Here is a 14,578-nt window from a genome sequence, read left to right on the forward strand (position 1 = left end):
TTATCAGCTCCTGAGAATCAGCTGGGATTCAAAACTGATTTGGTTTGAGCATAGGGCTGGGACGGGGGTGCTTCCAGAAGTCAGAGGGAGTCCTCAGTGAGGCTGGGTGGGCAGCAGCAACTCCACAGAAAGAGAAGGGAGCTTTCATTCTACTTTTCTACACTTTACCTTATCAAACACAGCAATGTAGAGTGAAAAACCAAACACATCCTTCAGTTTGGTTTTATCTGCTATGAACTGACAGATCTCTTTGGCAATGGAAGCAGAGTCTGCAGGAACAGTGACGCTTTGGCCGTTCATCAGGGTGACATTAAACATAATGGGTTTCTTCTGCTTTGTTGCCTGTAAGTCAGAGTCAAATGAGAGAAACAAATTATGGGCCAACCTTACTTTTCTGTGAGGAATGAAGAAGACATTTAGATTTAAGAGCTCCACACACTGTACACTCCAGTCAACAATCTTTAAGTGAATCTCCAACGCCCACACAGTTTCTTCAATGCATGGTGAGCTTTAAATATAAATTATATCCCTGGAGCAGCACTGGAATCAAGTTCCCTCCTCCCCACAGCTCAGGGGAGTTGATTATCACATAACAGTGTAGACTGATAGGCTTTTTGTGAGCCTTATTTGGCCTGATAACTTTTGGGTACAGCCTTACATGCATCAGTGGAGACATGGCCTGCAGCAAGCATTTTGCCCAGGAAGGTGTGTGTTAGGCAATAGGGTCGCTCAGATTTAGGAAGGAATTGAACTGAGGTCTTCACTTAAGGTGGGGAATGTGTGCATGTGTGTGTGTGACTTCTAATTACGAGAGTGACTTTTAAAGGAAGGGGGAGGGCAATGTAGCCCTATCATACACACTTCTTCCCTCCATTTTAAAAGCATAAGCCCTGTTCAGTTCTTTCCACAAATGATGGTAAGAGCTTCCCTAAGGAGGTGGTTCTGGCCTATGGCTCCTGAGTGGATGGAGGTATCTCCCTGCAAATCATGTGTTGCAGCTTTTAACTTACATCCTCCACTGGGTTTAGGTTAAGTGAATAGCCAGAAGAGGTGTATCTAAGAAGCTGTCCAGAATAAGGCAGTTGGTCTTCAATCCCCTTGTGCAATTGATTTCCATTGTTGGACTTAGGAAGATCTGTTAGCACAGGTTAGTAAATACAATCCAGCATAAAATGACACATATCAATATAATGATGAAAAAGGGAGTTGCCACCTGAAGTTCCAGCCAGCTCGGAGGTTCAGTCCGTGCTCCGTTGACATAGGTACGTCTCAGACGTTCAGCACAATATGGTGCATAGCCTGTGGGCCCATGGTGGATGAAATTCAACAGGTACTATATGCAGAGAGCATAAGAAAGAGTTAGGAAATACTAATCCTCATGAAACACTAGAAACCTTCTGCAGCTGATAGACTAGATTAGAGTGATCAGTTAGCTTACAGTTTACCAGAAAGTGTTAAAGGTTAGGTTTGAGACACCAAGTTTTCCCTCATTCTGCAAAGCTTTTAGACTAAAGAGGAAGGCTTGTGTCAGTCTATTCACCGTGTTTAACTGTATGATGAATATTAGACAGTGGAGACTTTATTCTTATGATTAGAGCAAGGGTTAGTGTTTCCAGCTGAAGAGCCTGAAGTCTTGTGACATTCTGTATGAACCAAAGTGCTGGGAAGAGGGCTAATGGCAGGTTAGGGCTGCTGATTATGGTTACTTTTAGTTTTACTAAGTTCTCTGGCAATATCAATAGTTGAAGTCCACGATTAAGATTGGACGTTGGAAGAGAAGGACTGGATAAACTGAGCTTTTGGAGTCTGTATGACTCTGTTATCTTGGCTGACATGGTATAAGCATGGACTTGTATTTACATATATATTGATGTCAAGTTGGAGCCACAGGTTGTGTTGGTTTTTTTCTTCTGTGATGAACTGGATTTATCATCCATTTAAATTTAGAAATTAATGTATTTAAGAAAATGACAAAAAAGCCCAGATCTCTATTGGATTTTGTAGGGCTTGGAGATGTAGGGTAAGAACTGGTAAAATATGGGGAGTGATTTTAATACTGGACTCCTGACTATATTTAATCACTAGGACTGTAACTGGAGACAGCTTTTAAATGTTGGAAAGGCAGAACTGGAGAGGACAAAATTTGCCAAATTCTTTGCAGATTACAGATCTAAATGAGGGCTGCGATCAACAAGAGAACCTGACTTGTATGGCATGTAATGAAACAGAATTAAATGTGAGTACAGCAATCATTTATTTAAATTCCCAGATAAGCATATGAGATGAGATAGTTTCTGCTAAAATCACAGCACTGGCTGCTATGGCAGCCAAACAGTTTATGTGCCTATTTGTATCAAAACATCAAAATACACAAGAAACCACATCAGCTAAAGCATTTAAGCTGCTGCAGGGAAGGTTAGTAATGTACCTTCACAAATGTGTCTGAAGGAGGAAAGCAACCAAGGCAAAGTGACAGGAGGATCCAGCCTCGAGCATAGCTGCTCCTGTTGCTGTTTTCAGTGAGTTGTTTGCAAATCTGGCAATAAATCTCATCTCTGTAATGAAACATGTGAAAGCAACAGATAATGATTCACTGTCTGAACTGTCTTTGGCTACGTTTCCACTGCAAGCTTGGCATGATTGCAGCATGATGAAGTAGACCTGAGCTAGGTTTAACCACATTAGCTAGGATACCACCTGTAATGTACCACAGGAAATAACTGTTTCATTGGCTTTGGCAGGAAGAGGCTCAAGGTATACTTAGTGCCCTTTGCTACTCCTTGTTACTCAAACAGTTCAAGTGCAAATCCCATTCTGGATTACCTCCTGTGACAAGCAGGGGGGCTGTGCAGGGATAACAATTGCTGGGTCATCCAGCTGTGAACTGGCATTGCTGTCCCTCCACATGTGAAACTTGCTCTAAGCTCTCTACAGTATGTGGCTTGTATCTCATGGCTCTTGTCTGTCTGCTCCTATGTGGATTTTGGGATAAGAATAGGGGGACACCCTGCTTAATTTTATATTTTTAGTAAACTTGGAGTGAGTCCTTGGACAAGAATGGAGGAAAGGGTGCTTCAGAGTGAGCTTCTGAAAATGCAAGTTGCCTGCAGCAAGGACATATGGGAAACAGATGCAAAAATCTGCATACAAACAAAACTGCTATTTAAAAATAGTCTTAAAATTTCTGGACTTTTGGAACACACATTTGGCAAGTCTGATGTGGGAGGACACAAGGTGGATGAGGTTTTTGTTCCCAGATAGGACATATGATGAAACACAGAATGAGGGAGTAGATACTCCTCAGTATCTACAGCCTGTGGCTGTTATGATACATTGATTGAAGGCAATTTTTGCCAGCTGAGGATCTGCTTCTGGGAACATCTTGACTGAAACAAAGCAACTATATAGAGAGGAATGCAGCCCACGACTGAGGTCAAGGCAGGGCCTGTGCCTATGGGCTTTGTTACAGAAAAGTGTTGCATAAGCTAAAATGAGCTAAAATGGAGGAGAGAATTCACGGGGTCAGGTCAGAACCAACCAGCGTCTGTCTCATCCCCACACCATGCTTAGCCTAAGGTCCGGCCTCACACCACTTGTAAGCCGGATTTCTTCTTCTAGTGGCTGATATATTCAGCAAGCCCGGCCTTCAACCATCTCTGATTTGGGGACATTGCTTGAGGTTTCAGAAACAGGCTATTGGGAAACTGAGGTTATAAACACCTCTCATACACCTAGTGTACATTAACTCCATACTTCTTACTGTGTCTTCTGAATGTTTCTTCTCCCTCACACTAGGGCTGTTTTCCACCTTCAGGTGTTATTGGATTACACCTGAAGCTCTGCCCTATTGCATATCTGTGGGGTATTCAGAAAGCCATACATGGAGGCAGCTGACCTTAACTATGAGATGAAGATACCAGAAAAGGTAGTAGGGGAGTCGTTCTCTGTCCCCTCTGATAAAGGTGACCCATCCTCCGAAGAGGTGTGTGGCCTACAGTCTCAGTTCTATGTGACTAGCTTGGGCTTTCAGTCAGGAATCGCCAGAGATAAATGTGAGACATTTCCAGCACTTGGAAAATGCCCTGGCACTGTGGAAAGGGAATGCTGGATTTCCTTGATGTAATGGGTGCCTGGTCCCAGAAAGGAAGAACAAATTTCCTACCTGATGGCAGGGCGCAGAATTGCATTGCCAATAATGAAGTGCACTTTTTCTAGGTTGGACATAGGTCTCTCAGAGATTGAGCTGTCCTCTTGGAAGGCCTCTTCTCCACTTCTCAGCTGGTCTGTCACCTGAAAGAAACCAAGCAGAACCCCAGAGTGCTCTAGAAACCTCCTCTCTTACCAGGCAGCTCTCCCAGAAATGAGAGACATTCCTTCTCTACCTTTCTGGCTAAAACTCTTTCTGCTCAGTTAGGAACAGACCATATTTCCCCCTCTCTCAAGCAAACTCATAAAATGCAGTGTTACAGCACTATTACTGGCTAGGAGAACTTTCTTGTACTGTCCTGTACAGCCCTAAGCACATGGTGGTTCTCAGTCTGCTCAGGGCTTTGGGCAAACTGTACTGTAATACCAACAATTCTCAATAATAAATTGTTCCCTGTGTTCAGGGGTCACTCTTCAGCAGGAAGGGATCAAGTGAATCTGCCAGAGAATGAATGACAGCAGTACACATGGGGATAGTTTTAAAAGAACAGTGCACCAGGTATCCCGTACATGGCTGTGCTGGCTTGGCAGGGGAACAAGTTCCCAGCTGGGAGGTTGCTGTCATATAACGTCTGTCAGAAGGTGAAGACAGGGTTCCAGGCAAAAAAACTTAGGGGAAGCAATTTATTTCCACCTCTTACCTTCCCTGTCAACTTGGATGACCGTTTCAGCTTCAGGGAAGAGATCCCCTTGGAAATCTTGTTATCCTTTCTGCTTTCTCTCTACAACATACATTACCATTATAGGAAATTAGTTTAATGCATAGCAAGAATGATTCATTAAGGAAGGAAAGATGCTTACATGGAGATGTTTTTGTTTTGTCCCCTCCTGCCAGAAGGAGCTGCAGTGTCCTTCCAGGACTGACAGGGGCCCTTTTGCACTTCTGGCATTTCAAGTACAGTAGCATGAAAGGGTTCCTTTGCTTTTCTCACTCTTGGTAGAACAGCACAGAAACCAAGGAAAGCAAATGAAAATACAAACATATCCTGCTCCTCTCACCATATTTGGGCTGTCGTTCCTGAACTGGACCTGGTTTTTCCTGCCAAGTGTGTCATATATCTGTGTCATCACGGAGCCGCTCTTGGTGGTGGCATTCTTGGCAAACATTGCTGGCTCTGGCAGGTCCCCCATGAACCTCAGGATGATAACCCACACGACTAGAGAAGCCTGTGGTGGCAGAAAGCACAGTCAGAAACTGCCAAGAGAACCAATGGCCTCATGCTGTTTCTTCCTGTTTAGATGAGAGCATTTTCTTCCTTTACCCAGTCCAAGCTGTTAAAATTCCCGTCTCCTCCTGTCATTTACACTGGGAGTTTACTTTCATGTCAGACAACATGAGAGCAACATTCACAACACTCTCATGTTAAAGGAAGAGGGTGCAGCTCTAGTGGGAATGTCAGATTTACTCTGTGATTGCTGAGCCCTCACCATTCCCTTTATTGGCACCTTGCAGGTGTGCTGTGGCTGGAGTGAGGCAGAGAAACCTTGGCTGAACTACACTCTGCATTTACCCACCTGGACAGACAAACAGTGGAGTGAACTCTTCCAGGAGCCCTCACGCCCAGAACTAGAAAGCCAAGTAATACCGAAGTTTTTGCAGCATGGGATCCTCCACTCTGCAAGGCTGCTTAGCATCAAGAAAAACTCCCCTCCTCAATCCCCCTGTGGTTCAACAGGAAAATTGGAGGCCTGGGCCTCCCCCTTCTGTCCTAACTCACAGACCAGCAACCCTAACAAGAGCAGAAAGACAGGTGAGCTCTGATGCTTCTTCTCTCCAGTCTGTTTTTGCCCCCAAAGGGTATCTGGAGAAGTCAAAACAAGCCTCAGGGTTCCCTCTTTAGGCAGACTAAAGGTGACCAGAGATTTTGTGTTGGGCAGGTATCTGTGTGAAATGCCTGCCTGCAAAGTGCCAAAAAATGCTGACGGGAACTACTACTTTCATACAAGTGCTTAGGACTATCTGCTTGGCTTTAAAGTCTCTGGTTCCCAGGGCTGTGCCAGAGGCTGGGGGACCCAAGGATGAGGGGAGCTGTAGAAGCCAGGGCTGTGGAGGGAGCAGGTTCAACAACAACAAGGAGCAAGATACCAGGACATTGTCCTTGTCATCATGGTAGAGTAGTGGGTGCCGCAGCTGTCTCCGGATATGTGTATGTGTAGATGACCCCTGGAAATAAGTAGCTGCAAACTTTGGGAAGGTGTACTCTTCCAAACCATCTGCTTCCTCTTCTAGCTCCACACTCATGGGAACCATGTCCAGGTCAACCTCATCCAGCTTGTTAGGCTTTGTTTCCAAGTCCTGTGCAGAACATGAGGAAGAAGCATATTTTCTTTCCCTGTACTCTGATATTCTTATTTTACATTCTTTTTTTTTCTTTTTTTTTTTTTTTTTGGCTTTCCAGCTAACCCCAAAGCCATTTTCAGCTGCTACCAACAGATCATTGGGACTCAGAGCTTGTCCTTCTGAGATGCATCCATTGCATATGACCTTCCTGTCTTGGTCTTCAGCAAGAACATTGCTGATGGAAAATCCAGGTGCTATGTCATTGCTCACAACCTGCACTAACCCAGACCATTCTACTCTGCCTACCTCTCCCTACCCGATTCCATCCTCCACAGCTGTCAGGACCACTGTATCTCAAATTTTGCTTTTAAGAACACAGGATCACCTGGGTCACGAACTTCCAGCTTGTTTCAGCCAGAAAATCACTGAGAGCGCTGTCAGCAGAACATGTGGTTGGTGCCAAAATGCAAAGAATGGCACTATTTGGTGAGGGTCTGCTGTGCCAAAGAAACAACTATGCAGTAGCTTTTGAAGACACATAGTCCCCAAACTGCATGTTATCAAAAACTTTTGGGAACTGACTCTGAAAGCAGTTCCCAAAGAGACTGTCTGGATGACTCATTCACTGTCATTCTTTCACTATACAGAAGTTCATTAAACAGAATTGACCACTGATGGAATTCCAACAAAGTCAATGGATTTACATGAGGGATGAACATGACCCATTACCAGTCTGCAGCTCTGTACCTCAAAACCCAGAGGAGCCTGTCCTTCTTGGCCTCCGATCATAGAAGGTAAAAACCCAAAAATTTTGTCCACCATTTCTTGGTCGCTGATAACATCATGATTTGTTGGTTTATTGGCGATAGCATTCCTCCTTTGTCTTGCTTCTGCCTCCTCTCTCTTCGGAGTAGCCAGGTGTTCCTTTAAACATAGAAACTGGTTAGGCATGACTGGAACATCATTCTGCTAGAATGAATGGGTGTGAGGATGAAACACTATTACAAAGGTGTTATGACAGCGAGGTCCAGCTCTGCTAGTGCAGTGTTGGATGTGAAGTCAAATGTTGCTTGTGCTAAGCAGTCACAAATACCTAGCACATCAGCAGCAGGGCCTTGCTCTTACAGCTGTCCTTATAGACTGCTGGCCTATTGGTAATGATGTGCAATTTTTCAAGAACTTTATCAACAAGAGGTAATACAGGAAAAACACAGAATTCCTAACAGCAGGGGGGAAAAAAAAAGCCACATTATTTAAAATTTAAAAATGTTTTGTGTTGGGGAGCTGTAACAGCATTGTGCATGTTTGGCTAAAGTGCCAGCTCATACTGCAAACAGAAATGTGCATGTGTTTGCCTTGTCCCATTTCTAAAGCACTGTTACAAATAGGTTTACAACTATGTCCATTTTTTATTAAAATATAGCAGTGTTCAGATCTTTGAGCAAGTCTGCAGGTGTGAGCTGGGCAAGCCATCTTGTCAGCCAAGGAACATAGCATTCAGCGTTCCTCTGCCAACATACTACCTTTTCTAATCTCATAGCTTTTTCCCCTGCTTGCACTGGTCCAAGGACTTGGATGAGACATTTCTCGTCTTCCAAGCGGATATTCCTGGCTTCCAGCTTGCACTTGTTCTGTGGACAACAGGACCATTCTGTGACTGTTTCCACAACTGCTGAGCCGGCTCCCTTTTGCCATTAACAAGCTGTCCACACCAGGACTTTATCCCAACATGGACTCAGTTCTAGATCTGGCATTTTAGGAAACAGGCCACAGGCAGAAATCTGCAAACTGGCTTTGTCCTGTTTGTACAGCATTAATACAGAAAGGAAATCATAGAAAGGCCTCCCATATGCTATGGACCGCCAAGGTAGTAAGTACAGGATTTTCTCTGGCAGCGCGTACCAAGACACACTGCATTAGGATTCCCTTCTGAACGGATCTGTAAGTGACGTTATCAGGCCTTGCTGTAGAAATTGATCTTCCCCTGCAGGAGTGACTGATACACATGCACATCTTATCTTTTTCCCTCCCTTCTGTCAAAAACATTTCAGCTCTGTCAGTGAAGTTTTGATCCGTGATAATGAACACAGAAAGCAAACGTAAACAAGATTGTCTGCTTAAAACTCTGCTTTCATACTTGACAAGAGCTCAAAATAAAATATCCCAAAATAAATATCCACATCCAGTGCTATGGCAACACTTGCTGGTCATTAAATCTCTATCAGAACTTCATAGAAACAACATGTTCACAAGGTATCTGTGAGCATACCTCCCTCTTCATCCTCTGGTAGATTTGGCGAGCAAACATGCCCCTTGCATATGCCTGTATAACACATACAGCTTTCTTCTGCTCTGCTATCTTTTGACGCATTAGATAACCACGGCACATGGCTTGAAGCCTGATGATATGAGCCCGGGTAGCTTCATACTGTTTAGCAAGCTGCCGGCTCCGGTAGAGAGCCTGCAGGCGCCCGAAACCCAGCATAACCTGTAGGAGGTGGAGGAAAATAAGTGATTATGGTTCAAAATCATTAAGACTGGGAGTAAGTTGGGATGAGTAGAAGATAACAAAATTCAGTAACTGGATAAAGACACTGGAAGGGACTAATGTGATGATACTGCCCTTTATGCTTTATTTTCTGCCAGTAATAGGCTTTTAAAACTAGATTATATAGAATTCTTCTGGGGACCTGTTCTAGGGAGTGGCTCCAGGAAGTGACAATGATAGCTTGGGATTTTGACAAGGGAAGGAAGAGAGCACAAATGAAGCCAAGTGAATGGAAAAAAAAAAAGGCAGGTCCTTGGAGAGATGGGTATGACAACACCAAGAGAAGCAGCAGAGGAGGATGGGGCAGAGTGCAGGACAACAGCCTGGCTCTTCAGGCAGGAATTGCATCATTGATGCAGAATAGAAAAAGTTTCTGACTGAAACTGGCAGTTTCTCCTCCTGCCCCTCGCAAATGGGATGTATGGGATATGTTAATAATAATCCCTGCCACACGAATACACAATATGTGAGTGCCCCCAATATGGTGTAGCTTTCCTCACCCAGAAATCCCACCATCTATAGAAGATCAGCCAATATTTTTAATAATGTGAGATTGATATAATGATTTTTCTGGTAATTTTTTACAGATTCCCAGTTTTCCTGTAACAGTTGTGGAAGACACTTTGCTCATAGCATGGTGTCTTGGAGGAGTCCAAGCCTTGGACTCCTGTCTAGAAGAAGTGTGGGATCACTCATATGCCAGGTCGCCAGAGCCAGGCCTGCCAGAGGCTAGTTGGGTTACTATTTCACCAGAAAGCAGAAATGTCACAGGTTCAGCAAGCCCTGAGAGGTCCCAGAGCCCTCCTTGGACTTTACACCCTTTTTTACACCCTGCCATCTTGCCTCTCCTCCTTTCAGTTGTGAATATCTTCATTCCTAATAGTCCACTCAGTCTGGCAGGGCATAGTATATAAACATACACACATACACAATTTTATATATATATATATATATATATATATAAAAAATATATATTTATATATACACCTGCCTCTTACCATTCTGAAATCCTTCCGGCAGCAGTAGCCTCGCCAGGCTGACTGAATGGCTACAGCAGACTTCCTCTGTTTCAGAAACTGCTTCCTAAGCAGACAGACAGGTGAGGTGACAAGCAATAGGTTATTTCTGCTGCTTCTTATGATAATAGTAAAGAATAAGGTGGCATTTTTTTCCTTTTATGGGATGTCTACAGTCTGATCTCAGCCTTATCTGCTGTCTAGGAACACTAGAGCCAGGAAAGCTATTGCTAAACTAACTAGCTCAATTATTAGTAGACATCTTGCCAGGGCAAGTTTGAAGCTCAGTGAGGGCTCTTCTTCCTGCTTCTGAGTAGCCCAAGAAAAGTATTATGTTGCAGCAGAAAAATTAGTCTGGTCAGATACTTTTGTACCACATGCTTCAAAATTATCCTCACTCAAAGCATTTTGCCCACTTACATGTTCTCCATGCTGATGGAAAGGCCAGAATAGGCTGTTTTGCCTGACCTTTTCTGTCAATAAAGGCCTTAGGGGATTTCACCTAGGCTCAGCTCATTCTGCAAGTGAAGCAGCACCATGAATCAGTTGAGCTCACAAAGTGTTTTCCTATTTGCTTTGCTATCCATTTGCTAGTAGAAAGGATGAGATAGAAGTATTACTAACCACCTTGATACATCCGGGCTGACTTTGCCCTTAATGCTGCAAAAATACTTATAGCAACTGCAGACCAAATTCATTGCTGTGGTAGGAGAGCTCTGTAAGAACTAAAAAAGCCCTTGCACCAAGCCTGGATAAGTTAACTCCCCCATCTAATGACCACTTGCTCCCCACTGTCCTAACTGCCAGGACTAGGAGCCCATCTGAGAAAGATGAACTTCCCATGGTAAAAGCTGTCACACTGTGGCTGTCAGAAGTGGCACATAGCCCTGATGGTTTAAAAATAAAAGGGAGGTGAGGCTTTTAGGGAGAGGTGACACTCTGTTAGGTGGCAGGCAGAGTTTGAAAAAAAGGGGGAAGTTTTTGGGCATTTGTGTCATGTTTTATAGTTCTTCCTTCTCTACTGTCAGGAATATTTCTAAACCAAACCAGGATTCAGTCCTATATCATCAGAAGGACTTGGGGGTACTGGTGGATGAAAAGCTGGACATGAGCCAGCAATGTGCGCTCGCAGCCCAGAAGGCCAATCGTATCCTGGGCTGCATCAAAAGAAGCGTGGCCAGCAGGTCGAGGGAGGTAATTCTGCCCCTCTACTCTGCTCTGGTGAGACCCCACCTGGAGTAGTGCATCCAGCTCTGGGGCCCTCAGCATAAGAAAGACACGGACCTGTTGGAGCGGGTCCAGAGGGGGGCCACGAAAATGGTCAGGGGGATGGAACACCTCTGCTATGAAGAAAGGCTGAGAGAGTTGGGGTTGTTCAGTCTGGAGAAGAGAAGGCTTCGAGGCAACCTTATTGCAGCCTATCAGTACTTAAAGGGGGCTTATAAAAAAGATGGGGACAAACTTTTTAGCAGGGCCTGTTGCGACAGGACAAGGGGGAATGGCTCTAAACTAAAGGGGAGTAGATTTAGACTAGATCTAAGGAAGAAATTTTTTACAGTGAGGGTGGTGAAACACTGGAAGAGGTTGCCCAGAGAGGTGGTGGATGCCCCATCCCTGGAAACGTTCAAGGTCAGGTTGGATGGGGCTCTGAGCAACCTGATCTAGTTGAAGATGTCCCTGCCCACGGCAGGGGGGTTGGATTAGATGACCTTTAGAGGTCCATTCCAACCGAAACTATTCTATGATTCTATGATTCTGTGATCATGGTTCTGGTTGGGTGATACAAGATTAATAAGTACAAATCAGGATGTAAAGCATTTAATGAGGAAAAACATTTACTTGACAGTGACTAAATTTCAATTCTGAAGATCTTTCAAACTAAACCAGACAAAATGCAAGAATTGTGCATCTTTGGCAAAGAGAAGGACTAGTTAGTTTCTATCTGATTCTCTTCTGTGTCTTGTATCAAAGCAGCATCCTAAATAAGAGAGTCATTGTAGCTCTGAGAAGGACACAGATTCCATGGGGATTTCCTGCTTTCCAGATACCTACTGTTTACTAGAAATATTAAGTGCAAATCCTCCTTCCAGCCCCACATACAAGCTGCATGTGCCACAGCCCTGCATTTTGAAAAGCATCATGAAAATCAAGAAACTGAGCCAGAACAAATCTTTGTGCAAAATCTGCATAGATGCACTGTGCACTGTTACATGACGAGTGCTGAATTTAGGGCTAGTGGAAGGTATGGATTGATACATTTCATACTCAAATATGCTTCACAGTGTGTGTTAAACTGCACCGCAAAGATTACTGCTTCAAACCAAAGCAAATTCCCTTCTGTAAGATCACTGACCTGTCCTTCAATCCTCTCATCACCTTCTGGATAAGAAGAACCTTATCTGTGAGTATATTTTGGCGTTGCAGCTCCAATACCGTATCATGATGATCCTGTTAAAAGAAAGTGTGGATATGCCAGCTGAGCAGACATCCTCACAACTTCTGAAAACTGGGCACATGGTCTGAAAGAGGCCCAAAATCAGCATGATGTAGTGCGATTAAAATGCATTTGTGGAACTGCAGTAGGAAGAGTGCACACCACCTCACCACACCATGTCTGGCCGTAGCCATAAACAAGCAGAGAATCTGCCTGCAGTAAGACTGTTTCTACCTGGGGGAATGCTATGGACAAGGAAGTCCCCTGCAACACTGTGCAGGTATCCAGTTCTTTTCTATGCTCAAGGCTTGAGCAGAGACCAATACATTGCACTGTGCTATTTTAGCTGCAACACTGGCGCACAGGAACAGGATCAGCCTCTCCCACACCAAGCTGGGTCCATTAAATTACTTGGCCTTCAGGAACAAAGATCCAGCCTCAGATTCAAGAGAGTTTGTAAGAGAACCCAGTCCTTCTAGGTCACCACTCTTGCACAAGCAGGTCAAGCTATACTGTGAAGCACCCAGTTTTTCAGGAGAAGAGACAATAACTGTCCTTTCTACTTACTTTAAGGAAAATCTTGGTCTTTCCAGCTTGCCAGCTTTCATCCTTGCCCAGCACTGCTTCAGAGATGCTGATACAGCTCTGTCGAGCATCATTCTTCAGCTGATGTGCAAAAGCATCATCATGTTAGGGCTTGGTTGGAAACACAGCACACTACGTAAGGATCTATTGCCCCACATTTCAAAGGGCAAAGAACAGAAACAGATGAGGTCTTACAGACCTCTGGGCTGACAGTATAATGAATGAAAGTGGTTCAGCTCAAACGGTCAAGAAAAGGAGGAACATGAGTGCATGGTCAAGCATTCCAGAGTTCAAGTGCGAGGAGGATGTTAGAGACCTCAGAAGTGTGTGATTACAGAAAAGAAACATCTGAGGGCAGTGGGGATGCCACGCTGCCTGGGATGTCTGTGTGGAGCAGGTCAAGGATAGCTGAACCTAAAAGCACCTTTACTGTTTCAGCTAAGGCCCAAGTGAGTATGTAAGTATCTAGCTACAGTTACTGTGATGACAGCTCTCTCAACTGTGCCAGCAATAATCGAAGAACTTTCTACTGTGCGAAAGACTAAACCCTCATAAGGAAAAGTTAGATTAGCCTTAAACCAAGTTTGTGCTAACACACCTGTTCTCGAAGAGACCATGGCAGGAGAACTCTGTATCTCTCAAAGAACTCCTCAAAGCTATAGCGAATTGGGTAGCCAGCTTTCCTGATCTGAATTGTCTCCATCATCCCTGAATATCGCAGCTGTTTGATACACAGCTCCCGGTTGAACAACTGAAAGGGAAAGCAGACAAGGAGGAGACTTAGCACTGAAAGAAGCTACACATGCAGCATTCCTCAGAACGTATCTATTAACCTCCAACCTCAGAGTGCCTGCAAAATGGCCTACTATGCTTTTTTTAATTGCATTTCTTATTTCTTTAGTGCCTTAAATTAATTCATTACAGGCCTAAACAAGTCACCCCAAAGGGTCTTCAAATTTGTGTTTATTGGCAGTGGAAACAGCCCATTAACTTCAGTCTGGCTTTAGCAACCATTTGCAATTCTAGAACTGCAATTTCATATGAACAATAAATTGTTCATATCATTTTGCAGGTGTGAATAATTGCAGTAGCAACTTAGGCCCTTTGGGCATAGCCAGGCAAAACATAGTTGCTTGTAATGCAGATTAAAAATAGGCTCACTAAACCACGTCCAGTACTTTAAAAATTATTAAGCCACTTGACCAACACCATACAAGGTTTTAATGTAGAACTGGGTCGTGATCTCCTGAGTTCCAGCCAAGCATCTTAATGACAAACTTGCTCCTCTTCTCCTGTAGTGTCAAATTAAGCCACATCACCCCGCTCAAACACCAACAGCTCTCCTGTTCTCTCTCAGGCTATTTCATAGTATGATCATTGTTTGATCCTAATGTTTTTTGTTTGTCCCCTTGTTAAGGGGCTAGAAACTCTCCAGTTTTGTCTTTGTCTTTACAGGAAAGGCTTTTACAACTCCTCTCAGGAATACACCTATGTGCTTTTTTGCCATC

At 44.0% G+C, this 14,578-nt stretch overlaps 1 protein-coding gene across 2 annotated transcripts in view; it reads right to left on the reverse strand.

Moving 5' to 3' along the window:
* MYO7B (myosin VIIB) overlaps positions 1 to 14,578 on the reverse strand; it is a 55,854-nt gene that overhangs the window by 20,453 nt on the left and 20,823 nt on the right. For both annotated transcript variants that reach the window (XM_076341649.1, XM_076341650.1), the window contains 13 exons: positions 13,669 to 13,821; positions 13,053 to 13,151; positions 12,405 to 12,499; positions 10,034 to 10,118; positions 8,757 to 8,975; positions 7,235 to 7,411; positions 6,293 to 6,502; positions 5,206 to 5,373; positions 4,848 to 4,928; positions 4,163 to 4,290; positions 2,429 to 2,555; positions 1,214 to 1,333; positions 169 to 342 (listed from right to left, as the gene is read on the reverse strand). In XM_076341649.1, the coding sequence (XP_076197764.1) occupies positions 169 to 342; positions 1,214 to 1,333; positions 2,429 to 2,555; positions 4,163 to 4,290; positions 4,848 to 4,928; positions 5,206 to 5,373; positions 6,293 to 6,502; positions 7,235 to 7,411; positions 8,757 to 8,975; positions 10,034 to 10,118; positions 12,405 to 12,499; positions 13,053 to 13,151; positions 13,669 to 13,821 (1,836 nt within the window). The remainder of the gene's footprint in view (positions 1 to 168; positions 343 to 1,213; positions 1,334 to 2,428; positions 2,556 to 4,162; positions 4,291 to 4,847; positions 4,929 to 5,205; positions 5,374 to 6,292; positions 6,503 to 7,234; positions 7,412 to 8,756; positions 8,976 to 10,033; positions 10,119 to 12,404; positions 12,500 to 13,052; positions 13,152 to 13,668; positions 13,822 to 14,578) is intronic.

The sequence above is a fragment of the Aptenodytes patagonicus genome, chromosome 6 (assembly GCF_965638725.1).
Source record: "Aptenodytes patagonicus chromosome 6, bAptPat1.pri.cur, whole genome shotgun sequence".
In the NCBI taxonomy this organism is placed as follows: Eukaryota; Metazoa; Chordata; class Aves; order Sphenisciformes; family Spheniscidae; genus Aptenodytes; species Aptenodytes patagonicus.